A 26566-nucleotide genomic window follows, 5' to 3' on the forward strand; every position below is an offset into this window, starting at 1 on the left:
TTTCCGGTGGTGGCAGGGGAGCGGGCAGAGGAGCGGGCAGAGGCAGGGGAGGCCCCTGGGGACTTGAGGAGCTGGACAATGTCCAGGTCACCAGACCATGAATACAACTGGAACCGCAGGCCCTAGATGCCAGCAGGCAGGGTGGGAGTGGGGGTGGCTCCCAGGGGAGATGTGGGGCACCTGAGGAATGAGCCCAGGCACTGAATGGGGGTGTCCCCAGAACTGTGGAGGAGTGGAGAACAAGGGTCACCAGCTCCCTGGGGTCAGCTCCGAGGTAGGGCGCCCACTCAGAGTGTGGCCAACACCAAGATTAAGAGCCCTTGAAATCAGCCCGGCTGGCTTGAGTCCCAGGCCTGCCCCTTGCAGTGATGGGGCCCTGGGCAATGTACTAAACGTGCCTGGCTCTCCATTTCCTCATCTGTAAAGTGTGGCTTGTAGAATAACTCTACAGAATAGAGATAATGAACATAAAGTATTTAGCAGGTAGCTAAATGGGAGCTGGTTTTCCTTATTTATATAAATTAATAATTGATTCTCCTGTCTTTCCAGCTTCCTCAAATCCTGGCTTTACGTTTATAACTCTGATTTTGGACAAATATTTAGCCTCACTGGGCCTCTGTTTCGTCCTCTGTAAAATAGGAGTAATATCATGCCAATCTCCAGCACTGCTGTAAAGATAAATTGAAAAATATCCATGAAGGGGACTTAGTTCATTGCATGCATACAGTAAGCACTCAATAAATGGTACATGGGTGGGTGAAGTGGGGTGAGCCCTGGCTGCTGCCCTTTTGGCAGTACCCCATCCCCCACCCTGCCTGGCCTGGTGACCTCACCCATGAACTCCAGTGTGCCCGTGCGATGGCCAAGGGGCCGCAGGGCCTGGGGGTTGTACGGCTGGGCACTGCCGAAGTCCACGATCTTGAGGGCGTTGTCCGGGGCCAGCAGCAGGTTGTCGGGCTTGATGTCCAGGTGCAGGACGTGGCGACCATGGAGGTAGTCCAGGCCTTGCAGCAGCTGTACCACGTACGTGGCCACGTCGTCCTCCGAATACCGGAACCTGGGGAGCCCGGGGAAGCAGGTGATCTCCCAGCCCACCTCCCCCTACTCTTGTCCCTTGTCTGCTCAGAAGGTCCAGCTACCTGTCGCTGAGCCCACAGAGGAGTTCCCGGTTGCCGCAGCTTTCAGCAATGAGCACGAGGTAACGTGGGGTGATGTAGGCCTCATGCAGGGCCATGAGCCGCTCGTGGTGCAGCGTGCGCAGCACTTCGTACTCCTGCAGGACCTGACGCTTGCCCTCAGCTGCATAGGGCACGATCTTGGCCACGAAGGTCCGCCCCGTGGCGTTCTCCCGGCAGGCCCGCACTACGCCGAAGCGGCCCCTGTGTGTCGGGGGACATCACAGGCTCAGAGGAGAGAGTGGGACACCTCGTTGTGAGGGCTGAGTGGGAGAGGAGCAGGGACCCTGGGGGCGAGAACGCAGTGGTTCCAAGTTGGGGCTCCGGAGTTCAACCCTAGGAGCCTGGGTTCGGGCCCCAGCTCTGCCACTCACGGGCTCTGTACCGTGGGCAAATCCCAGAACCTTTCTAAGCTCGGTTTCCCGTCTGTGAAACGGGGGATGAGGATAACGCAGTGTCTCCCTCTCAGAGTTGTGAAGATTAAATGGGATCTTATGGCTAAAGACTTAGCATGGGGCCTGGCACAGAGACAATCTGAACTCAGTAGTGCTGAGGACCCAGATCTCAGCACCTCCCCGATCCTGGCCAGGGCCGTCTGGTCTTCTCTCTGAATCCTTGTGTTCCCGACCTTCCACCCACTGCCCCCTCTGTACCCCTTCCTTTCTCCAGCCCTTCTTGCCTGGCCTTCTCCTCCAGGAAGGTGTAGGGTTTCTGAGGAAGGCCCTGTCGAAGAGTGGTGCCCTCCGGCCCCGGAGAGCCGACCACTTCCTTGGCTGGGCCGAGGCTCCGCACAGTCACCTTGGTGGGCTCAGGAGGGGGCTCGGGGGCTGGGGGCTCAGGGGCTGGTGGTGCAGACACAAAGGAGGTCACCATATACAGGGGAGTCGAGGAAGATGCTGGTTTAACCCCTTGCGGGGCAGAGGCTGGGGTCGGGGTCCCAGTGTCAGGGAAGGAAGACTTGGGCTCACTTGGAGTGACCTGGGCACTGGGTGGGGTGGGCTCTGCTGGCTGGGCAGCCTGCAGGCCCCTGTGCTTTCGTGGGGGGGTTTGGGGCGGTGGACCTGTAGCCTTGAGTGAGGACAAGGCCTGGCTGGGTGGTGGTGGGGGAGATGAGGGGCTGGGAGTGGCTGACTGGGGGGCTGTGGGAGCAGGAGCCGGGGTTGGGGTCAGGGACTGGGCCAGTGAGGTAGGAGAGTCAGGAGGCGGGGCCCTGGCTGGCCCTGAGGTAACAGGGGCGTCTCGGTGAGCAGCGGATGGCAGAGCTGAGGAATCTAAGGGGAGACAAAGAAAATCATCATTAGGGCACCCGGGGGGGCAAAACAGTGGTGCTCCAAGGAGGGGGTGGACCCTGGGCTCAGAGTCCCCTTTCTTCTCTGGCCACCCTCCACCCCGTCCCACTGACCTTGCGTGCCCCTGACGAGGACCTTCTCAGAAGGATTGCTGAAGGGCCCTTGCCCAGCACGGTTGGCACAGGCCACACGGAACCTCACGGTCACACCGACTGGTAGGTGGGTCACGTTGTAGTAACAGTTGGGGATGCCTGAGCTTACTGGGTGCCAGGAGGACTCCCCTGCAGGCAGCATGGGGAGGGGCTGAGTCCACAGAAGGGGTGGCCCAAGCTCCCAGTGCTATCTGTGAGGAGCCCAGGGAGGGGACCTCTGCCTGGGGAGGGCCCTTGTCTCCCTGGCTTCTCCACCTCCCACCTGCCACCCCGTCCCCCCCAGCCTGCTCCGTCCCTCACCATCTACCCGTCGCTCCAGTGTGTACGTGCAAGGTGCCCGGCTGTCTCCTGGTTTCCAGAGCACCAGCGCTGTGTCCTGGTAGGTCTGGGGCACCTCGGGAGGAGCTAGCTTTCCTGGGATGCCTAGCAAGAGGAGGGGAACCCCAGTGAGCCCCCATGTCCCAGCTTGGGGCCCCACCAAGCCCCACCCCATGATCCCCCATCCCTGCCCGCCTTGGTCCCTGCCCCCGGCTCACGGGCCACAGCCACGGTACAGGAGCTGGTGATGCTGCCTAGGACATTGGTGGCAGAGCACTCATAGAGCCCAGCATGCCGCTTGCCCACCCGGGGGATGCTCAGCAGCTGCCGTCCATCTTTGCAGGACACGATGATCACTGAAGGCTCTGACTGCAAGGACTGCTTGTCTGACGGAGGGAGGAGCAGGAGGGGCTGCTGAGTGAGGCAGCCCCCTCCCCATCCCGAGCCCCCCTGGGCTTGGGGCCACTTGTGCCTCTCTGTGGAGAAGTGACCTCCTCACCTTTCATCCAGGAGATGTGGGGTGTAGGGCAGGCCGCCGGCAGGCAGAGCAGGGTGGCTGCCTCTCCCTCCAGCAGCACCTGGTCCTTGAGTTTGATGTGGAAAACTGGGGGGAAGTCTGGAGGGAGAGCAAAGACAGCCACGGGTCTGCAGGGACCCTGGCTCACTCACTGCTGAGTGAGGGGAGGAGGCATGTGAGAGCTGGGGAGCAGAGTGGAAGGTGGTCTCTTCCCAGTCAGATGTGGGAAGTTGAACCCCACACCGTGCCTTCGAGAATTTTCTCTGGGGTGAGCATCACTTTCCCAGGCACTCACTGTGTTTAGAACTATCTTTTCCTTTCACTGACCCCTAAAGATGCTGACCACCTCATCTGTTTGTAAATTGCTTAGAGAGGGGCCTGGCACTAAGTGCCCTATGAGCATTTGTTAAGCAAAATAAAAACAAATAAATATTGAAAAACTGTAATGGTTAAGATCCTGCGATACCCACTCCGTCTGGGGCACGACAGGGCAAGTGAGAGGAGCTGGTGAGCTGAGGGAAGACTCTGGAATTGAACACAACGTTCAATCAAAATGTGCAATCTCAAAAGAGCTGAAGTCTGGGCAGACGGGAGACAGACCCTGGATGTGCGCCAGCCTCCCCCACTCCTCGTCCCCCCTGGGGTCTGGGCAGACCAGCCTAGACTCAAATATTCTTTCAGGTCAGCTAAGTGGTGAGAGCTTTTGAATGGCGAGAGACATGGTATCTGCATGACCTTGGACCATGTCTTGTCTGTAAACTGAGGAAAATAATAACACCAAGCTCAGTGGGTTGTTGTGAGAATTAAGAGGCATATAAAGTGCTTAGCATGTGTCTGACATATTATAAGGGCTTGCAAATATTAGCTCTTATTGTTGTTGTGATTATTAGCTTGTTAATATGCCTAGCAGAAAAGCCACATGCAGACCCCCAAAGAAAGAGGCTGTCTCAGCAAAGCTGGCTTCGCAGCTGGCTGGTGACGGGCCCAGGCCGGGGCTGCGGACAGGCCAACGTCTTGCTCCAGGGCAGCCGGCCTGTGGCTCCCTAGTGCCACGAGGGTCTGCATTCCTGCTCCCTGGGAATGTCTCTTTAGAAAAATCCCAATTTGGTCCTGGTCACTGGGGGAGGGGTGGAGGGGGGTGGATTTTTTTCACATGGGCAGAGAAAGCTGAGCGGTAGATACCCCTGGGAGCCCCAGCTATGGCCTGTCTAAAGAACCAGGAGCGGAGTGGGGATGAGCTGGGCAGGAGAGGAATGCTTAGCAGGACTGGATGACCATGACAGTAGTGTGGCCCCCTCTTCCCACTGTATCCCTGTGTTCCCCAAGGAGGGGTCCTACAACATCAAGTTTCATCAATGGGCCTCCAGACCAAGTGAAGGTACTGGGTGGTGGGGAGAGAGAGGGAAGTCAGGAGCAGAGGTGAAAGGGGACCCCAGCCCAGCTCTGCCAGTCCCACCCCAAAACCCCCAGGGCTGGCCATAGGTGGTAAAGTGGACACGGGAAAGCCCTCTTCCTGCCGGGAGGGGGGAGAGGAGGAGGTAAGGGGACACTGCCTCAGCAGGCAGGAATCAGCTGCACAAGCAAAACGGAGCTGGGAGGGAGGACCCAGGTGGGAAGGGATCAGCTGTCCCCAGGCCTCTGTGCTGACTTCTCTCTCTCTTTCCCCCTCCTCCACCCCTGCCCCCACCAGCTGGCCTCAATCCATCCTCTTCACTCACTCCCACCTCCACTGCCTCAAGAAAGATGCCCCAACTCCCCTGGCCAAAGCCAGACACGGTCACCTCAAGCCTAGCTGAGGCATGGTTGAGGAGTTTTATCAGGAAACGGGCAGAAGAGAATGGGTGACTGATAAAGATCCGGTACGCAGGCTGGCCTGGTGGGCCCGCTCCTTTCCTGCATGCTGGTCCCGGAAGCCTGGCCTCCCAAAGCCTTTTCCTGGAGTCCTTGAGTAATGCCCCCTTTTCAGGTGGGGGACCAGGGCGACCCCAAGTGGGTCCCCTCCCTGCAGCCCCAGGACCCTCGGGCTGAGAAATAGACCAGGGCATATACCCGAGCTCCCGTCCCTCCAGCAAAGAGCCCAGAAGTGCCTTCTGTGAGGGCAGAGGGACGGGGTGAGGCAGGCAGATCTTCAGGGCTGTAGAGAAATGGAGAACTGGGGACACAGTCCAGATTGTGGGCCTCTAGGCTGGAAGAGGGTGTCTTTGAGTGGACGTTCAAGCATACACACATCTCGAGGGGGCTGTGGGGGCCAGGGAGCCCTATCTCAGCTACTTCACAGTGACACCCAGAGACAGAGACCTTCCCACGAGGGAGGAGACCAGCCAAAGAAAAGCATTAGTGTGGTATCCCGAAGCCCCTTCTGGCGTCTGGCTGCAGAGAGGCACACAGCCCATCTCTGGCGGCTCTGCTTACTACCAGCTTTGTGACCTGGACAAGCGGCTGCATGCTGAGCCTCAGTATCCCTACCTGTGCAATGGGGATGAGAAAAGTAGCCCCCAAACAGTGTGGGAGGGCTGAGTGAGGCAGTGCTTGTGGTGCTTAACAGGACACTTGGCACTGCTAACTAAGGGCAGCTGTGGTTATTATTATTGATGTTGCTGTCCTTGTGTTTGTGACTCTGGGCCCCTCCCACCACTGCCGGGCTCCTGAAGGCAGGTCATTTCCCTATCAGCTAGGACTGTCCTCTGGGGTGGGGCAGGCGCTGCTCACCCAGCAGGCCTCCATTACCTGACTCGCTGCGCACGTACTGGTGACCCAGGTCCTCCTGGATGCTGGCAGAGAGGCTTGGATGCGACCCCTTGTCCTTCCGCAGCCGAGAGAAGCCCCAGCGCAGCCGGCTTCGGCTTTCCCCAGGAGCTGGGAAGACCCAGGCCCATGAGCACGTGCCCAGCCAGTCCCAGGATGCTCCCACTTCCCTGCAGCCCTCAGCCGCCACCCCAGCCTGCTCCCCTGCCAGCCTCTGCCCTTAGCCTTCTGTGGCTCCAGCTCTGCCAAGTTCATCCTCAGGGCCTCCAGCATCTCCCAGCCTCTTCCTGGTGGATGTCTCAGTCCCTCTCCTCCTCCCAGAGCCTCTCCAGTGCACCCCGCCCTCTTCAGCACCCTGCACCTGTCATCCCAGACGGGCACCCCCACCCCTCCACACTGTTCACACATCCACACGCCACTCTGCCCCTCCTCACCGGAGGAGCCCGACGTGCCGCTGGCCTCGGAGCCCAGGGACTCCGCGGAAGGCGTGGTGGCGCTTGCCTGGGCGGCCAGCTGGTTGTGCTGGAGGTCAAGGCGCCGCAGACTCTCGCCCTCGGAAGTGGCCCTGCGCAGCCGTCCGAACAGCGGCGTGCTGCGGCCCGACGCGCCGCCCGAGTCCTCGCTGCTGCCGCTGCGCTGCAAGCGGCTGGAGAGCCGCTCCAGCGTGGAGCTGAGCCGCCTGCGCACCGCCAGCACCGGGGAGCCCCGCGCCGAACTGCCGCCCTCCGAGCTCTCCCCGTCCCCGCCGCGGGCCTCCCAGGCCGGGTGGCGCTGCGCCGGCGGGGTCCGCCGCAGACGCTGGGACAGCGACAGTGAGAGGCGGCGCACGAGGCCCGGCTCGCCGACTGCCCTGAGGTCCTGCACGGAGCGGGAGCGCTCGGGCCGGCGCACGAGCTCCAGCGGGGTCCCCGCTGGGCTGGGCCGGTACATGCCGTCCTCCTCCTGGGCCCCGCGGAAGGGGCCGCGCTCCTCCGAGCGCGAGCGGCTCAGCAGCCGCAGCCCCCGCGACAGGGGCGACTCACGGCTGCGCTTGAACTTGGCCTCGAACACGGCCTCCGACTCCAGGTTCTCGATGCTGCTGCTAAGACTGCTACCTGGCCTTCGGGGCACGGTGGGGACCCGGGCTTTCTCGGCTAGCACTGGGGGAGCCCCGGCCAAAGGAACACGCCTCTCGGGGCCTCCCGGAGCGGGGGAGGCCACCCTGGCGAACACTGCCGGGTGGGGCTTGGGCTCCAGTGGAGGGGCTGCAGGGGTCTGCGGGGGGCTTGGCACGTGGCCTGGCAGCTGGAGTGACTGCATGATCTGTGCATAGGGTGTGAGTGGGGGCGCTGGGGTTTGCAGAGCCACGGGGGGTTGTGCAGGCTTGGAGCCTGGGACGGGTTCTGGCATGGACTCTGGGGGCTTCTCTTGGGCAGGCCGGGGTGCCAAAGGCTGGGGAGTATCACTGGGTGTGGTGGCAGGAAGTTCTGAAGACTTGGGGGCACTGGGTTTGGGGGCGCTGGGCCGAGCAGGGCTGGGTTGCTGAGCCTCACTGAGGGCAGACAAGGAAGGAGACTCCTGTAGCCTGCGGGCCCCAAGCCGGGCCACCGGGATCTCGAGGGGTGCCCCAGCCCGGCGGTGCCGGCCCCGGGGCTCCGCCTCCCCCTGGGAAAAGCTGCTGCTCTTCTGCAGGCCCCGGGTCTCGGGTGGGGGCTGGTGGTGGGGTGCTGCCTCACTGGAGGCGGCCCGCGCCAGCCGGGGGTCCCGGGCACGGCCCCCTAGGCTCTCTAGCAGGGGGCCCCTGAGGCCGCTAACCTTGCCATCCTCAGGGCCCCCCCGCAGCAGCCGCTGGCGCAGGGCCTGCAGCCTCTGGGCATAGTCGCCCTCGCCCAGGCCTCCCCGGGTCAGGCGGGTGGCCCCCGGGCTGGGGCTCCGGCGCTGCGGCAGCTCCACGGATGCTGCCTTATGCAGGCTCCGGCCCGGCTCCCTCGGCCCGGCCCGGGGCAGGGCGCTCTCAGCTGAGCTGCCCCTCCGGAGCTCCCCCCGCCGGGGGCTGAGCCCAGCTGGCGGCTCCTGGCCTGGGGAAGGGGAAGCCTGAGGGCTCAGGGCCTCCTGGTCCTGAGAGGGGGCTCTTCCCTGCTCCTGCCAGTCCATGGGGGTGGCAGCCCCAGCCTCTGGGGCCCCCAGGGCCTCCTCCTCAGTGGGAATGTCAGTGAGGGACACCCGGGAGCCCGAGAACTCGGGCTGCAGTGGCCGGGGCACAGATGGCAGCTCCTCCAGCTCCTCCTCTTCAGAGTCGGAGGAGGACGAGAGACCCCCACTGGGGGGTGGTCTTCTGGGTACGGCCACCCACACCCGCTCTGGGGGTGCCCGCAGCAGCTCGGGGATGGGGCGCAGCACCAGGTGGCACTTGTAGCTGATCTGTGAGCGCTGGAGACAGGATACTAGAGTCAGACCTGAGGGAGCCCTCGGGTCCTTCCTCAGCCCCAGGGGAGAAGGCCTGAGGCAGGCAGAGGGTCAGGGACAGGAAGCACGCTGGGAGTTGAGAGAATCAAAAGTGGATGAAGATGGATGAGCAGGAGGTGAGGGCACATGATAGAAAAAGGCAGGGTTAGAGGAGAAGGCTGCAGAGGGAGGAGGGAGAGGCACAGAGGCAGGGCCCAGCTCGGCTCACCTGCCACCTCCGCCGGGAGAGGAACAGCTTCAGGTGGTCCGTGCTCACCTCGGCGCCCTTTGCCTGTGTCTGAAAACCCGGGAAAGAGGGCCTGAGGGGGAGTCCTCCGTCGACCTGGACCCTCAAGGTTTGGCAATGGAGAGACAAAGTCCACAGGAGGGGACAGTGGACCGAGCAGCATTAAATCTGGGCTCCTGCGGGTCCCCTTCCCCTTGGATCTGTCACAATAACTCCCACAGCCCAGGTGCCCACGTGGGGACAACTTCCCTGAACCAAGTGGAGAGGCAGAGAATCTGGCTCCTGGGGTGAGCATCGGAGCCTGAACCAGGGCTCAGGGCCCTGTCCTGCATCCTGGCTGCTCGGGGAGGCCTGTGCTTAGGCGCCTGGCCTGGCCCTGCTCCCCAGCTCACCATCTGTCTCCATGTAGAGCCAGCGCCCCAGACATCTGGAGCCCTGGTGGGCCAGACCAAGGCAGATGCTCTCCTCAGCCACCCACCCAGGCAGCCCTTTCCAGAGCTCGTTTTTGATGTGATACACAAGGCTCATACTCCAAAGACAGATACCAGAATGACCTCAGCCTCAGTTGACCAGCACATCACTCAATGGACGGTTTATCCAGTTGATCTTTCTGGGTCATTTGCTGACACGGCTCTCTCCCCCTAACCTGGCACTGTGCCCTGCAGATGAATGAGTGAGAACTCTGCCCACGTGGAGCTCAAAGCCAAGAGGCCAAGCCAGCCAGGCCACCCACCAACCACAGTGTGTGGGACCAGTGCAGGACAGAGGTGGACACACAGGAGTAGGAGGACCAGGCCTGGTCTCGAGAGTCTGGGAGAACCCCGATGAGGACCCCCAGGACTGGGGCGGGTGGGGTAGACCTGTGCCTTGGAGTCCATGATAGCCCAACTTGAGCCTCAGTGTCCTCATCAACAGAATGGGAGCAATAATACCTTCCTTTGCCCAGCTGTTGTGCGGCTAATAGACTGCATGTATATGAAATGCCTATCATGGTTACGGCACACAGTAGGTCCTCAATAAACGGAGCTGTTAATAACGTTCTTTCTCCCTCCACCTCTTCTACCACAACTTTGCAGGATTACACTCACTTTGAACCAAGGATGTTCCAGGGTCTCCTCTGCGGTAGGCCTCCTGGAAGGGAACGAGGGTCAAGAAGGGATTTATCATGCATTCCTTCAGGCCATAGATGTTTGGGAAAACGGGGTCCTCAGGAATTGGGTGAGTGAACGTCTAGGGCAGAGGCTTGGGCAGGAAGGGGGCATGAGGACTCTGCAGTGGCGGCACCCCGGGGCCTCGTACTCACAGGCGGTCCTGCACCAGCACTTTGATGAGGAAGCCGCGGGCCTCGCGGCTGAGGCTCAGGAACGTGGTCTCCTCGAAGGCCACATTGTAGTTGCGGATGTTCATCAGCGTTGTCCGGTCATTCTCCCCAACGAATGGGGAGATTCCTGTCAGGCTGCAGGGGTGGAGAGGGCTGGCATAAGGGGGCCGGCAGGAGCCCGGGGCTGCCGCAGAGACCACGTAGGGACACGGGCCAGGACCCGGTGGAAGCCCCGGGGCTTCGGGGAAGGCAGAGGCTGTGAAACTGGGCAGGGTGTGGTGTTTCAGACTCTTGCCTCACCCCTACACAGACAGGGGGCAAGACTGCCTTGAGACCTGGGCAACCAGGTCCCGCCCTGGGCCCACGCTTCAGAAGACTTGTGCTGCCCCTCCTCCAGTGCAGCCTGTCCCTGAGGTGAGGAGTCTGTGCCAAGGGGAGACGCCCTCCCCGAGCCCGAGCCTCGCCCTCTAGGTCCTGTTCTGCACACTCAGACCTTGTGCCTTGCCCAAATGGCAGGGAGCCTGCACTGGTCCCTCTCTGCCCAGCCCCCCAGTGTGCCCGCCCCTTATGGAAGAACATGGTGGGGGACAGGGCTGAGACACGCAGACTGGTGCATCCACCTGCACACACACGAGGCCCCTCGCCGTGCAGGAAGGAGCAGGGTGTGGAAGAGAAGGGGTGGGCTGTAGTGTTAGGGGTGGGCCTGCTAGGAGACTGGGGGAGACTGGGGTTCCCGCGCAGAGGGGTCCTTACCAGAGGAAGGCGACGACACCCACAGGCCTGGGGGGGAAGGAGAGTGGGTGGGTCAGAGGACCGCCCAGTTCCCAGTTCTCTTCTACTGCTCATCTAGAGAGAAGGTGTTCCCCGTGCACACTGCCATGGACAATGGGCTCAGGGGTGCCTCCCTCATGGAGGACTGTCAATCCAGAGGGCTGGACATCCCTGGAGGAGTCAAGGGTCACAGCAGGGCCAGCCCAGGAAACCAAGGGACCATGCCGGCCTCACTGGGGGGAGGCAAGGTGGCTGCAGAGCAGGAGGCCCAGCACCCAGGGGGCCAAGGAGCCAAGGCCTGCGAGGGCTGAGGCCTTGAGTGACTGGGTCAGCTCTGATGGATGAGGGGCAGGTAGAAACATGGGCAGAAGACACCATACGCAATGCCACCAGCCAACTGTCAGAGCAGGAACCTGGCTTAGGAAAGCTCCTCTCTGCCAGGGAGCAAGTCCCCGGCATGGCACTGATGGAAGCTGCCTGGCCCACCCCAGCGGCCTAGGATGCCAACATTACCAGATGTCAGTGACGCCGGACACAGGGGTCTGGTTGACAATCTCGGGCGCCACGAACTCGGGTGTGCCGTATTGGCAGTACTGGGGCTCCCCCAGAGTCAGCTCCTGGGCGTTCCCAAAGTCACAGATCCTTACCTGCTCTTCTCCCTCTGCGCCATCCCATACCAGCAGGTTCTCGGGCTGCAGGACAGGCGAGGCGTGGGAGCTGAGCGAAGCGGGGAGGACACCCCACTGCCTGGCTCCCCCAGGGGCTGCCTGCTCCCCAGCCCCCACCTGCACCTCACCTTGACATCCAGGTGCAGCACGTGGTTCTGGTGCAGGTAACATATTCCCTCTAGCACCTGCCGCATGTAGGTCCGGATCTGGGGAAACAGGAGGCCCAGAGTCCATGGGGGAAGGGTGGGGTATTATGTTTGATCACCACCAGGGCTGTGGGAAGAGGTCAGGCTATGCCTTGAAAGTGGCCTTCAGATGGCTGATGGAGGGGGTTCAAAGATAGGTTTGGGGTTGCTGAGATCCAGGGTTTCCATGTACAGCTACACAGGTTGGGCAGAGCAAAAATTATAGGAGGGAGCCATTTACATTATAAGAAAAAGAACTGTGCAGTGCACAACTTGTACAGCCTTACATGGCAGGACAGCAGTGAGACTGAATAGAGTCTAGGTGGGGCTCATTCTGGGAGAAATGTCTGAGGAATGTTTATATGGGAAAGACTGGGAAACAATAGGGTTAGGGGCCAGGGTGGGTATGCTGAGATTTACAGAGGACAGTGCAAGTCCCAGGGCAGGGGTCTGGTCTGTTGGGGGAGGGGGGCTCTGCTACCTGCCTAACAGCGCTCTCCAGCACCGCCCTGGCTTATTCATGGGCCCAGAGGGCATGCCCCGGACCCACCCGTCCGTTCTCACCACTCAGGTGGGTGGACGCTAGTGCCCAGCCTGACCCCGACCACCCCTGCCCTCACCTCAGACTCACACACGGTGGGTTTCCTGGCCATTCGCTCCAGCAGCTCCTCTGTGCATCTGTGTCCCGGATCAAGGAGAACAGTGACCAGTGCCAACCGCCAGACCTCCCTGAGCACTGCCCTCCACCCCCGGAGCCCAAGTCAGATCCCGGCTCAGCACAGGCTCTCCTTCCCCTTAGAGCTCATCTGATACCAGACAGCGACTGTGTCTTCCTCCTTCCCCCTGTCATCTGGGGGCACGGATGGGACAACCCTGCGTGAACTCTCACTTGCTGTGGCATCTTTGGTAGATCACCTAACCTCTCTGAGCCTAGGTTTCCTCAGGCGTAAAATGGGGATGAAATCTCCTCGCCAACCCTGTGAGGTATTTACAAGGATCAACTTAGAGCAGAACTTTACTCACTGTGGATGGAACTTCTTGACTCTATTTGAGGATGACCCAGAAGGTCCCGGACATGTAAATAATTGGTCATTTTGCTGCAGTTTCGGTTCTAACAGTGCAGACTGGGGGGCCGGTGTGAAGGACATGGTCACCCTCTTAGTGGGAGTGGCAAGCAGATGACCCCGCACCCTATCACAGTGTGCCTGCTTAACCACAGCTCTCGTGAAAGGATAAAACCCATTCTTTATGCAAACGGCCTCCCAGTAAAGCCAGGGATTGGTGCTCATCTGAAACGGGGTCACTTCAAATGTTCAGACACACTGTGTCTGCATTTCATGACAAAAATCACACGCCCTTTGTTAGCTGTGTCACCTCAAGTGAGTTACTTAACCTCTCTGTACCTCAGTTTCACCATCCATAAAATGGGGATAAAAAAATTCCGTGAGATATGTATACATGAGGATTAAATAGGTTAATATTTGTAAAACTCTTAGAACACTGTCAGGCACATAGTAAGTGCTATGTAAGTTTAAAATAATAAAAAAAAAAGGGCTGAAAATGTTGGTTTTTGCAGGAGTCTCCAGACTCCACTCTGTGAGTATTTATAAGATGTCTTCAGAACTCCCAATTGCCAATGGGAACATTCTATAAAGGTATCAGACCGTCCCAGCTGTCAACGGGACTACTTGGTAAGGTATAAAACATGTTGCTAATTGGCTACAACAAGGACCATCATTCAGGCCATGGGTCCCCCACCCGCCCAGCCTGTCCCAGGATACAGCTCGGTGACAATGACCAGCCCCCGGCGCCTCTCGAAGGCCTCATGGAAGTAGAGGACACAGTCATGCTGGAGCCGGGCCAGCAGCCGGGCCTCCCGCCACGCCGATGCCTTGGGCTTGGCCTGGCTGGGGATGAACTTGGCCGCAAACTCCAGGCCGGAGCTGCGCTCCACCACGCGGCGCAGGTAGGAGAAGGCACCCCTGGGTGATGACACGGGGAGAGGATGGGGCCCAGGCGTCGCTGCGGCCCCAGCCCTCCACTTCCTCCTGGCCTCAGAGCCAGCCTCTCGGGGGGGCCCCCAGACACCACACCCCCTCCTGGCCCCACACCTGCCGATCTCCTGCTGGATGTCATAGAAGTCGCTGAGTCTCCTTCCTCTCTGGTCCTCATCTTCCCCGACCCCCTCCACCTCCATAGCTGCCTGAGCTGGGGAAGAGATGCCTGGTGTTAGGTGGGGAGGGCAAGAGAGGAATGAGAGAAGAGACTGGGACAGGCAGGCAGAAGGAAGAGGAGAGGGAAGAGAAGCAAGAATGGTGGGGGCCCGAGGCGGGGAGCAGGGGCTGGCAGACGCTGTGGTCAAGGAGTAAAGGGCTGGGTGAGCGGTTCCTGGTGAGGGACTCAGGTCAGATTCCTGGGGGTGAGCGCTGAGCCCTTCTCCCCTTGAACTCCAGCCCACCTGAACGCACAGCCAACTCTGCTTTGCAGGAGACTTCGCCAGCCAAGTTCCGGGCGGTGCAGGTGTAGACGCCTCCATCCTGGGCCCCGGTGCTGAGCACCACCAGGGAGCACTCGTTCTCCTCGTACACAAAGCTCGCGTGGCTGCTCTCGGTCAGCAGCACCTCGTCCTGCAGAGCTGGCCGTCACCTCCAGCCTGGGACCTGGGTTCCCCCTCCACCTGGGACCCAGCTGGACCCCCAGGCCAGAGACCCAGGCTCATCCCTACCTGAGGGCCAGGGACCTCCCTACCTCGGGGCCCAGCATCATCCCTGCCCCAGGGACCTTGCTCATCCCAGGACCCAGAATCAGCTCCACCCTTATCTCCCCGTAATAGCCCTGCACCCCAATTAGTCCCCTGGTTCCTCAACCCCACACCAGAGTTACCCAGCACCCCTGGGTCCCCCTTCCTTCTCCTAACCACACCTCTGACAACACCTTTGCTCTTCTCTGCCCAGGCCCGCCTCCTCCTAAGGCTGCAGGACCCCTCCCATGCCCCTAGGAAATCCCTCCTCCCCTCTCCCCAAGCTCCTGGCCAGGACTCCGCTGAGGCCTTCATCATCCTCTGACCTTGAACCACATGATGTCCGGCAGCGGTTTCCCCTCAACCACCACTGCGAAGCGTGCAGTCTCCCCAGCCCCCACCTCCACGTCTTCCATGATGGACTCAAACCGAGGGGCCTCTGAAACACACGGGGTGGGAGTGGGGACAGAACACTGGGGTCACAAGGGCCTGCCTCCTTGGCCCCTCTCCAAGCACTCCCTCAGGAACTGGCTCAGGCAGAACACCAGACCCGCCCACCTCCCAGAGCCCCAGCGCCCTGCCTACTGGGACTCTCAAACTCAGCGCCTGGGAACACAGAGTTCCTTGCCTGAACCAAGCACTCTCCCTGTCAATCCATACGTGATGTTCTCCAAATCTCAGAAAACCCAAGCACAGGGTGCAGGCTGGCTCCGCTTGACCCTCAGTGTTCATCTACCAGCTTTGAAATTAGGAGATTCTCACATGCAAAAGAAATCTGGATTTCCCGCCTCTCTTGGAAAATCAGGGCTGCCCACCCTGAGCCGCTTCCCCCGCGGCATGGCCAGTGGGCACAGAGTGGCTCAACGCTGCCCCCTGTGGGCGATCGCCCTTTGAGCAGCCCCACTGCGGGCTGCTCCAGCCCCGCCACCCTGGGCCCTGTAGGCGCTCAGTCTGTGACCCTGAGTCAGGTTCATGGATGGCATTGCCTCTATCTTGAAGTTTTCTCTCTGAATCTTATTTAAGGGGACTTCCACCATCTGGGAGGTGGCAAGATGCACTAATGGTCCCGATGCTCTGCTTAGTTCTTCCCGGTATTACTGTGATTTTGTTCTCCACACATATGGGCCATGTTAGTTCTTGGTAAAGCAGATTCTAATTCTCACCATAGAATTAAGTACATATTCCAATGTGCTTTTCAGAGAAGGCTGTGACTTTCTGGTGCACCCCTCCTGAGCATGTGTGGGGATCTTGGCTTTAAGGGGAGTACGAGTGATCGCGTCCTGAGGGGAGAGCAGGGACCCTGGGCAGGGACCACCACCCATCACAGGCACACGGCTTGATTTTAGACAGATAAAAGGGGAGGGCCTCTGGGAGTGGGGTCCATGCTACAGTGAGGCAGGTGTGGAGGAAAGGGGCCACTCCACCTCCCTGGGTATGGGGCACAGTAGGAGGCAGGTAGCCCTGCTCTAGCCCTGGCCGGCTGGACAGTCTCCTTTAGTCACTGTCCCAGCCAGGCTGGCTGCAGGGCCCTCGGTGGCCAGCGTCTCCCCAAACCTCGGGGCTCCTCCTATATCTGAGAAGGAAGATGAGTCTTGCAGATGGTACCTTTAAGGAGCAAAGTGGGGGCTGAGTAGAAAGTGCCAGGATGGGGGTGGGGGTCAGGGAAGCAGGACAAGGAGAAGGGAGACCAGGGGCCCAGATGATCTGTGGCCCCACCCCATCCACCACCCACAGCAGAGCTGGGGGTCTCCCTCATACCTTCCTCACACGTGCTACTGCCACTTCTCTTCCACCTTAAATATGCCTGTCTCCCTCTAGGAACCTGTCCCTAGTCTGCTGGTGGGGGTCCGTCTATGAGGGTCAAAGGATCAGAAGGCTTCAAGAGAACTTCCACAATTTTTTTAAAGTGCCAGAAAATGCACATTTACCCCATGATCAGGTGGCCTGTGCTATCTAAAATGTCACTTTCTTTGCATTTGGTTGGCACTGTATCTCCTCAGCAGGTACCACTGTCTAACTCACGCTGAGCCGAAGCTGAGTGGCAGCTACATATGTCTACAGTTAATTAACAAACCGGAAAACAAGACAATTACTGCTGAGCGCGGGCTGCGGGTTGAGAGCCTACGTCTTTAAAGGAGAAATGATAAAAAGGGCCCTTGTGCAGAGGCTGGAGGCTCTGTCAAACAGGCTTGTGCAGAAGGGCAGCCAGGACCCTGGGGCTGGGGGGCTGGTGAGAAGACCACTAACTCGAGCTTTTTTCTTTAAGTCCCCTGATCTCCCCAGGCTTGTTATACTCCAGGTGCTATTTCCCGTTGTGTTTAATGCAGGAGCTAAGAGCGCTCTCTGGCTGTGGAGTCGGGCACTAGCATCCCCGCTTCCGACTTATCAGGTTGTGCGACCCTGGGTCTTACTTAGCACACTTTCTGAGCCTCAGTTTCCCCATCTGTAAAATGAGGCTGATAACCAACCCCATCTCACAGGGCTGATGTAAATATTAAACGAGGTGAGACATCACTGAGCCTGGCACATTGTAGGTGTTCCATAAATCTTGTCAGTACTATTACTGTTATTATTGCCATTTCTGGTATTATTACAGCCATTAGATGGAGACGCCTGAGAGCGAAGAGTTAGGACTGGCAGGTGGGTGTGTGCACCTGAGGGTGTGACGAGGGGGCTGTGGGCCTCAGAGGGAGAAGAGGGGAAGCAGACCCGCTGTCACCCACCTGCCAGCTCCAGTGTGACCGAGCAGGCCTGCGTGCCGTGGCGGTTGCGAGCAGTGCAGGTGAGGGGCCCCACGTCCCGGCGGCTCACCCGGCAGATCCGAAGGCAGTACTGGTCGTCATCTGGCTGGCTCAGCTCATACACACCTGCCCGTGCCTCCAGGAGGGCGCCTCGGCAGCTAGGGGACACAGGACAGGGAGGTCACCCAGGATCTAGCCACAGGGAGGTCAGGCCGGGATGGCTGGAGCAGGACTGCCACATGCAGGAAGCAGGGCATGCAAGGTTGGAGCCTACCTCCTCCAGACGACCTGGGCCTCCACATGGTTGAAGGTGACGGTGACACTGGCAGGCTGGCCTTCCACCACATACACGATGTCTGGCTTGTCCAGCACAGTGGGTGCCTCATCCAGGGGTGGGCCTGGGAGGAGGAGAGCCCAGGCTCTATGAGGGCTTGATGCTGGATCCTTAGCACCCGCTGCTCCTTTAACCCTCCCAAGCACCATGTGAGCTCCATTTTCACACATGACGAAGCTGAGGTGCAGAGGGGTTTAGCAATTTGTCTAAGGAACACAGCTAGGAGGCGGCAGAGGAGGGGCTACACCCCGAGCTGGTCTGACTGCAGAGCTTCAGCCTGGCCCACTGTGCATGCTGCTTTCAGGAGAGAGAAGGAAGCACTCTGACGGGTCAAGGTCACACCCGGCCACACTGTTCCCACCACAGCTGTGATGTCCGGACCAGCCCTTGAGACTTCACCCCGGGGCCCAGCAGCTCCTGCCCCCACCCCACAGGAGCAGCCAGGCTCACCGTGCTCCAGCAGCTGCACCGGCTCGGAGGGGGGCGAGGGCTTGCTGCTGCTCTTGATGGTGGTGCTGAGGACCCGGAAGATGTGCTGGACCCCCTTACGCAGCCCTGTGGCCGCCCACCCAGGCTCCCGCAGGCCCGTGGCCAACGCTGTCCACTGGTCTGAGCCGAGCACCTGGTGCTGCACAGTGTAGGTCAGGGCGTCCGGGTCTGTGGGGGAGGCAATGGCCAGAGGCGGTCATTAGGGGGTGCCCCCCCACCCCCATTCGGCTGGCTCGGGACCCAGGAGCCCATCACGAGTCTGCTCTGAGGACCCCCCTCTGTTTCTCTGGTTGCTTCTGCCTGGCCCCCATCTGCCCTTGGCCGGACCACTGGCCTGGCCGGGCTCAGAGCCAATAAGGTGCCAGGCATGGGGTCTGGTTACAGGCATGGAGGAAGCTTGACTTGTGTCCCAATTCCTTGCCACTATCTGAGGTAGGGAAACTTAGGCACAGAGCAGGAAGAGACCACACGCAGGGAAGGAGAGCGGTTTCCCAGGACCATGTCTTAAGCACCCAGTCCCTCTGAGAAAGAGACGGTAAGGCGGCGGCTCCCTCTGTCCCCTCTCCTGCCCCGTTGCCAGGGCCTCATCCCGAGCCTGCCCTGCTCATGTCCCCATCTCCACCCCACAGCGCTGTGTGACCCTGCCTCACCGATGGCCATGTCCAGACTCCTGGGCGGGTGCCATGTGAGTGTGATCATCCTCCCAGTCACAGCCACCACCTGTGGGGCACCATCCGGGGGGCCTGGAACCACATCTGAAAGCCACAGGTCGGAAGTCAGCTGAGCCTTTGGGCCCAAGGGCTCTGCAAGACCAGCAAGCCTCGGGGTGGGGGGCTGGGGGCACAGCCACAGGGGCAGGGGTAAGGCTAGATGGCTCCCCAGGGAACTGAGGGGAAGGGCGCTGGTACGGAGGCCCCTTGCTCAGCCAGCAGCCTGGGCAGGCCAGAGGCTGGGCTGTGGATGTGGCTGGCAGGAGGGTGCCTGCCTCACCTGTGACATAGAGGTGGGCATAGCAGGCAGCTTTGCCCAGCTTGTTGGCGATGACACTCTTGTAGACGCCGGCATGCTGAGGTCCCACCGCAGGGAACACCAGGCGATGGACATCCCTGTCTGAGGGGGAGAGACAGTGACATGAGGCCTGAGCCAGGAGGATGCTTTGAGGGGCAGGCCCATGCCACCCCGGCCTGGCCCTTCACCCCCACCCACTGCAGGGAGGAGGTGAGGGGGAAGGGGTGGGGCAGACAGCAAGAAGTGAGTCCACAGTGCAGCAAACCCTGGGGTAGTCTACGCCTCCAGCACTTCAGGCCCAGTGACTTCTCCTCTTGCTCCCACAGTGGTCACCCTCTGCAGGTTCCCACCCTGCTGACTGCCCTTCACCTCAGCACCTCTGGGGGGATCACACCTCCATGTCAAAGTCCTGGCAAGTCTCTGTTCCTAAGGTCCCTCGCTCAGCCCCCTTTCCTCCACCCCCATGGCCACTGCCAGTCCCATCTCCAGCACAGAGCCCGTGAAAGCCCTCCTTTACTGCGGTCCACACCCCGCCCATGGCACTGCACGTTACCTCTAGACTGGGAAACCTTAAAGGTACCTACTGCCTACGGGGTAGCATCCCAAACTCCCATCCGCCACGTCTCCTGCTCTTCCTCCACCTTCTGACCCTGACCTGCCGTGAGGTCCCCGAACAAGCCACAGGAGTTCCAGCTCCAGGTCTTTGCTCACAAAATTCCTGCCTTCTGGAACAGTCTTCTCTTATTTAAGATCTTCTCCTTCAAGATGCAGTTCGAGTGCCAGCCCGGGAAGCCTCCTCTGCCGGGCGCCCCGGCCCAGGGCACCCTGCACCCCAATCCCCAAAGCCCTCCTCAGGACCTCCAGGACCAGGCCCACACTGCCCTGGGTGGTCCTGCCTCTTCACTTGCACACGTCATGGCTCCTGAATCAGCCTGAAAGCTCCTTAAAGATAGGACTGACTTGTCCTGCCAGGCCCAGAACCTTGCCTGCAGTAGGTGCCAAAAACATTATATTATAAATCACAATAAAAGTTGTCTGCTCTGTGCCCAGCCTATGCCAGCTACTCAACATGCATCTTTTTTCCATAATCCTTTCAACAACCCTGCAAAATGATCCTCATTTTGCCAACGAGGTCAGAGACATTAACGGACTTGTCCAAAGTCACACAGCTAATAAATGATGGAGCCCTGGCTTGAACTGGGTTCCCTCTGACTCTGAAGCTCTTTCCCCACGCTGTGCTCCCTGAACGATGATAAGGAGGCTGGCCCTGGCGGGGACGTGAGGGGGAAGAGGCCTGCACTGTCCTCCTCCACGTCAGGGCCATCCCAAACACCCATCCCTCTCTCACAGGTTATCTCCGCGTGGAACAGTCGCCCCTTCACTTATCTCTGCTGACACTATTTATAATGGAAGAGAAGCCACAGGCTGCCACTGACCCCAGATCAGACACAGCAGAGACGCCAGCTCAGATCCTGAGACAGACACTCACCCTAGGCCTCAAGCAGATCAAGAGACAAGAAGCCTGTGGGCTGAGGAAAGACAGCCGAGGTGGGGGCTGAGGGGAGGGTCAGTGCCACAGCGGTGACGTGATGGGGAGGGGAGAGGAGGGCATGGGCGACGGGTGCATCCTAGGTAGGAGGTGGGTGCCAGATCAGATGGTCCTTGCTGCCTTTGGGCAAGTCCCTGTCCCTATGTAAGCCTCAGTTTCTCCATCTGTAAACAGGGATAATAGTACCAGCCTTACAGGCCCATGGTGAGGACAGCGAGATGACCCACACCAAGCCTTGAGCACTCAGGGCTGGCACTCACGAAGTGCTTAATAAAGGCCAGTTTTGCCACACTGCAGCCATAAGAAGAGCCCGTCACAGGTCACGCTGTGGCACTGTCTGACGGGGTGGGAAAGCTTCTCACAGGAGACTCAGATCCGTCAAGGCTGGAGCTGAGACACTCCCATGAGAAAGATCCCAGGCTGAGAGGACACGGTCCCAAAGACGTCCCTCTGTATTCTTCCCCTGGCTCCTTCTTTGCTCTTTAATGACCCAGGAGCATCCTTTTGGTGCCCGACATTGTTCACACGACCCTTTGCACTGAAATTTCTCCAGGAAGGCCTGAGCTGCACCGCTTTATTGACAAGGATGATGATGGTGGCAACAACAGTGACAGCAATAATAATAAGATTTAACATTCATTAATCACTTGCTATTTGCCAGGCCCCACTGTAAGCGCTCTGTACGCATTACCTGATTTAATTCTCACAACAAGCCTGTTACAGATGAGGAAACTGAGGCACAGAGGGGCTCTGTAACTTGCCCATGGTCAGTGGCAGCTGTACCGTCTGTCCAGGAAGTGCCAATGGGGCCAACAAGGCCCAGAGTGGTGACTTGGCGATAGTTCCTGCACAGCTCGAGGAAGGAGGCAATGACTGCACATCCCAGCCCCCCGGGTTCCCTTCCCCCAGCGCCCCCTCCCTGACCAGGCTAGAAAAGGAAGGCCCCACGGCAGGAGGGGGAGGGTACTGGAAGCAAAGAGGGTCCTGGAGGGGACAGTCCCCAGGGTCTCTTGCCGGACACGTACACTGTGTCATGCGCCGGTCATCGCTGCTCTGGATGCGGTGGCCATTGTGGAACCAGCTGATGGTGGGGTACGGCAGGCCGGTCACCTGGCACTCCAGCATGGCCTCCTTGGCCAGCCCCACCTCCAGGTCCTGCAGCGGCCGCAGGAAGTCAGGCATGGACAGCCGCTCCAGCTCGCCCTGCTCCGGCTCCTCGGGGATGGACGGCATCTTCTCCAGCTTCGAGCTGCAAGAACCACATGGCTGCCCAGAGGCCCAGAGCCGCGCCTCCCATCACAGGGCTGGGGGACTTAGAGGCAGCCTGGTGGCATGGGGGACCCTAAGAGGTACCTGGGGCCAGTGGCAGCCGTCCGAGGCTCCTCCACGTAGAGCTGGGCCGAACAGTGGGCCTGGCCATGGGCATTGGTGGCACTGACCTCATAGAGCCCCTCATCCTCGCTGCCCACACGGGCGATGTGGAGCGAGTGCAGGCCCCCGTCCTGCCGCAGCCGCACATTCTCGCTCTCCTCCACGGGGTGGCCTGGGCGGGGGGGGGCGGAGTGCAGAGCAGGCTCAGCCAGGGGCCCTGCCCTCTGGCCCCTGGGGGGTCCCCCAACATCTGCAGGGTGCCAGTCCATACCAAAATGAGTCCAAGTAACGGAGGGGGGCGGGGTGCCGCTGATCTTGCAGTCAAAGCGGGCCGCGCGGCCCTCCAGTACCTCCACGTCCTCCAGCAGTCGTGTGAACAGGGGTGCCAGCGAGGGCTGCACAGTCAGCCTGGCGCTGCAGGTCAGCTCATCTGGGGGGAGGCGTCAGCACTGGGGCAGGGAAGGCCATGGAGCCCCAGGCACCCCAACCCACGGGTCCTGCCCTCATGCTGGGCAGGGAAGGGGAGCTGGGCCAGGAGCTAGAGGCTAGCAGATCCCGCAAGGTCTCAGGCACCACAGTGAGGCAGTGGACAGAACCCAAAGACCAGGCCTTCTCAGGAAGGTGGGGGACAGTGGGGGTGGGCAGCAGGCCCCCCCTCCTCACCTCACCCTGCCCTTCCAGCTCTAAAAGGGGGGCCTAGAAGACAAGCCCGCTGGCCCCCACCCCTTGGACTTCTCCTCTGCGCCTGGGTCGTGCACCCACTCCCTCCCACCCACCTAGACCCAGAGCAAATGCTGCTGTGTCCCACTCCCCCCCTGCAACAAAGAACCTTCTGGGGGAAATAACAGGCCCTTTTGCTGACCCGATCCTTTTCTGCTTACAAAGCCCCTCCAGGGTCACCTTAGGTGCTTGTCACCACAGTCTGGTGAGGCATTATCTCTGCTCTTCAAACGAGGACAGGGACCAGGTCAGAGATGTCATTAATAAAACTAATGGCTGGCATTTATTAGGGGCCACCCTTGGGCAGACGCTGTGCTTTGTTCTTCATGTACATTGTCTCGTTAATGCCATCAAGCCCCAGATGAGGTGGGGATCAGCACCATCCCTTTTTGCAGATGAACAGTCCAAAGCTCAGCAAGATGAAGTGACTTGTCCAAAGTCAAGTGGCTGGTATGTGGCAGCCTGTGCGCCTGGTGCTACCCAAGGGCTGACCTCACTGAGGCGGGTGGCTGCACTATCTCCTACCCCACTGCCTTCCCCCAGGAGATGAGCCCCATCTTACTCGGCACCCAGCTCCTTCACCTCCAGCCCCACCTCTCTGGCCCTAGGGCCGGAGGGAGCAGTTACCTTTGGCTGTGCTGAGCTTGCAGGTGTAGACGCCACTGTCATCCTCATGCACAGACGTGAGCAGCAGCTTGCATTTCCGGCCATCGAAATGCATCTTGCATTTGAGCAACGCAGGCTGCAGCAGCCGACCACGGCACAGCCAGTCCACCTCCACGTCGGCAGGACCCGCCACCAGGCACTCAAACAGCGCCATCTCCCCGGCCCCCACGTCCACGTCCTGCAGGGGGGCCAGCACGGCCAGGGACCGGCTTTCAGGGTGTGCTGGGGGGAAAGCGGCCACAGGGGGCGCGCATGGAGCAGAGACACATGGGGTAAGGGAGACACACACACGCACACACAGAGAGACAGACAGACACAGAGAGAGAGATGCATTTTGTTCCTTTGGAGACAGGGAAAGCCCGCCCGCCCGGCCGGCCAGGACAGCCAGGAGCTCCCGGGCCTGGCTCCAGGATGGCAACCCCAGCTGGGCCGGGGAGGGCAGACGCTGGGAAAGCGAGAGGGAATTCAGGGCGGGGAAACTGAGAGGGCCACGCAGAAGCAGAGACGGCGGCGGCAAAAAAAACACAGCACACCAGCTGGGTACAAACTGGACTTTATTCGACCTAAGAAACAGGTATTTCTGAATCTCGCCCCCCCCCCCCGCCCCCGCCCACTACAGCAGGTTCCTATCCTGCGCCACGCCTGGCTAGCTTCCTTATCCCCAGAGCATCCTTGGCCCTGACAGTGAGCAAGCAAGCCCCCAGTGGGCCTAAACCTGCTCAGGGCCAGGACTCGGCCAGGCCTCCTCATCAGCACAGGGCCCGGGGCCTCTGGCTTTTGGTCTCTTGTGAAATAGAAAGTGTTGTGCCATTTGAAACCCATTTCTGGAATGGTCAGTGCCCCGCCCCCCCATGAGCTCCTTGTCAACAGCCCCCTGCAGATGCCATGCCCTGTCCTCTCCCCCTCTGCCTCACCCCATGCCAGCTCGGAGGCATCCTTTCCTGACTGTCACAGACACACAGACAGACAAACGGAGAGACAGACGGGGCCTGTGGCGGCGGTAGCACATGCATTTGCTGGGTGTTCCCTTGCAGGGGTAGACTGGGGGGTCTTGATACCCCTCATGGCCACCCCTTCCCTGCACTCAGTCCCTGTGGGGGCTCCCGGCCTGCCCAGCCTTATGTCCACTTGGGAGGGGAGGGTCCATAGGGGCCCGTGGGTGCTCCCAGGACGCTGCATGGGGAGGCGGGTGGGGGGAGGCTGGGACAGGGTCCGGGCCGGCGGGCCGGCAGGGTCTGTGGGCAGGAGGCAGTGACACAGCGAGGTCCGAGAGGTGCCTGAGACAGGGGCGCGGCTCGGAGGGCAGCGGGGGGAGCGCAGGCGGCCCCCTGAGCTCACTCGCCTGTGTACAGACAAAAACCTCAGTCAGCAAGCGGCAGGTTAGTGCGGCACACGCACGCACACGCACGCACACACACGCACACGCACATGCACGCAGACCTCGCTAGGGCCCCTCTGCGTGGAGAGCTGTCTCTAAGCTGCCAGGGGAGGGCCGTCACTTTCAGCTCCCCCAAGATCAGCCCTGGGTGAGGGGGCCGGCAGGTAGCCAGAGGCCGGGTCTCGGGGTTCCCGGGCAGGCAGAGGCCCTGGGCAACCAGGGGAGAGGCATTCACAGGTATCAGGTATACCCCAAAGCCTGGGGTATAGGAAGGAACCCCAAAGAGAGAGATGCACCGAGACACGGGTTAACACAGAGAAGCAAGGCAGAGCCAGACCCTGGAGGGGAAGGAGCAGCCAGGGAATAGGGGCTGGGGTCGGGGCAGGAGCTGTGGGAGCTGAAGAATCCAGAGGCCAAGGAGGGGGGAACCCCGGAAACAGCAGGCACAGGAAGGGGAACCAGAGAGGTGGGGCCCAGCAGAGGCGACCATGACTGTTAGGGTCCAGGCTCTTGCAGGGGCCGAGGGCATCCTGGGAAACTCCCAGAGGCGGCCTGTGCCAGGAAGGGAGGGACGATGCCCTGAACTGCTACAGTGAAGGGTGAGATGGAAGGCGAAGCCAATGGCCAGTCCTTGGGAGGAAAACCACCAGCCGCCAAAAGGCAGCCTGGCTAGGGGCAGCCATCCCCGCTGCCTGAAAGGCCCCTGCTCTTGTACCCTGGTTCTGGGGGCCCAGGGCTCTCCAAATTTCACGACTCTGCTCACCCTGGCCTCCCTGGGGTCCCTGTGATGCTCCATGCCCAAGTCACCCCAGGGGCCCCTCCGAACGGGTCCAACTATCAGACTCTCCCCATTGCCACCCTCAACCACAATAGCTTCTGCACAGCAATGGGATGGTAGGGGGGCAAGGGGCAAGGCGGGGTGGGTGTGAGGGAGGGGCCTGGGAAGGGCAAAGTGACAAAGGCTTAGAGGAGTGTGGGGAGAGGATGGCCGGCGGCAGGAGGCAGGGTCTCTGGCTGGCATCAGGGGTCGATGTGATTGAGCACAGGGAAGGCAGTACTGTGTAGTAAGCTGAGCACTGAACAATTTGCTGTGTGGCCTTGGGCAAGTCATTTCCCCTCTCTGGGCCTCAGTTTACTCAACTACAACATAAGCAGTTAAACTTGGGGAACGCTAAGGCCTTTTCAGCTCTGGCCTCCTATAACAAGGTTGTGTGAAAGTTGGCAGGTGGGAGGGACGAGGCCAGGGCCAGGGTGGGGGATTCACAGAGAGTGTGCAGTACTCACCTCGGACCTCCAGGCGGGCCTCGCACTGCCGAGCGCCATACTCATTGACGGCTTTGCAAGTATAGAAGCCGGCATCACCCCGCTCGGCGGCCAGGATCCGCAGCCGGCACAGCCCACCCTCTGCCTCCTCCGCGAAGCGCCGCTGGTCTGGGCGCACGGGCTGGCGGTTTCGCAGCCTGTCAGAGGCAAGACCTCAGTCTCGGGGCCAAGCAGGCCTCTCCCGGCCACATCACTCGTCCACTCTCCAGATCTGTCCCACTGACCACAGGCACCCCTGGGTTACAGGGCTGAGTTCTCACCCTGGCTCGGCCATCCCACCCCCCAGGACGTCCAGACCACCTCTGCCCACCTGGATCTCTCCCTTCTTGGCACCTGACCATACCGTGTCATGCCATTTGGCTCTGAACAGTTCTTCAATTTCCTCCCGTCTTACTTTTATTTATTTATCATGGACAGATAGTTTTCCCACTTCCC

The 26566-nt window shown here is 60.4% G+C and overlaps 1 protein-coding gene across 14 annotated transcripts in view; it reads right to left on the reverse strand.

Annotated features, from left to right (window-relative positions):
- The window catches only part of SPEG (striated muscle enriched protein kinase), a 54600-nt gene that overhangs the window by 1841 nt on the left and 26193 nt on the right, over positions 1-26566 (reverse strand). For 9 of the 14 annotated variants that reach the window (XM_014856067.3, XM_070489672.1, XM_070489674.1 and 6 more), the window contains 30 exons: positions 26093-26268; positions 23392-23652; positions 22316-22474; positions 22027-22216; positions 21699-21922; positions 19107-19226; positions 18767-18871; positions 18078-18284; positions 17568-17691; positions 17276-17451; positions 14879-14991; positions 14271-14439; positions 13924-14020; positions 13594-13794; positions 12433-12490; positions 11756-11833; positions 11473-11651; positions 10942-10968; positions 10171-10323; positions 9956-9998; positions 8850-8918; positions 6631-8605; positions 6179-6307; positions 3434-3550; positions 3153-3320; positions 2917-3039; positions 2578-2745; positions 1855-2446; positions 1140-1379; positions 834-1057 (listed from right to left, as the gene is read on the reverse strand). In XM_014856067.3, coding sequence (XP_014711553.3) covers positions 834-1057; positions 1140-1379; positions 1855-2446; positions 2578-2745; positions 2917-3039; positions 3153-3320; positions 3434-3550; positions 6179-6307; positions 6631-8605; positions 8850-8918; positions 9956-9998; positions 10171-10323; positions 10942-10968; positions 11473-11651; positions 11756-11833; positions 12433-12490; positions 13594-13794; positions 13924-14020; positions 14271-14439; positions 14879-14991; positions 17276-17451; positions 17568-17691; positions 18078-18284; positions 18767-18871; positions 19107-19226; positions 21699-21922; positions 22027-22216; positions 22316-22474; positions 23392-23652; positions 26093-26268 — 6665 coding nt within the window. The other 5 variants (XM_070489683.1, XM_070489682.1, XR_011495551.1 and 2 more) reach the window with 4 other exon arrangements.

The sequence above is a fragment of the Equus asinus genome, chromosome 19 (assembly GCF_041296235.1).
Source record: "Equus asinus isolate D_3611 breed Donkey chromosome 19, EquAss-T2T_v2, whole genome shotgun sequence".
NCBI classification, from domain to species: Eukaryota; Metazoa; Chordata; class Mammalia; order Perissodactyla; family Equidae; genus Equus; species Equus asinus.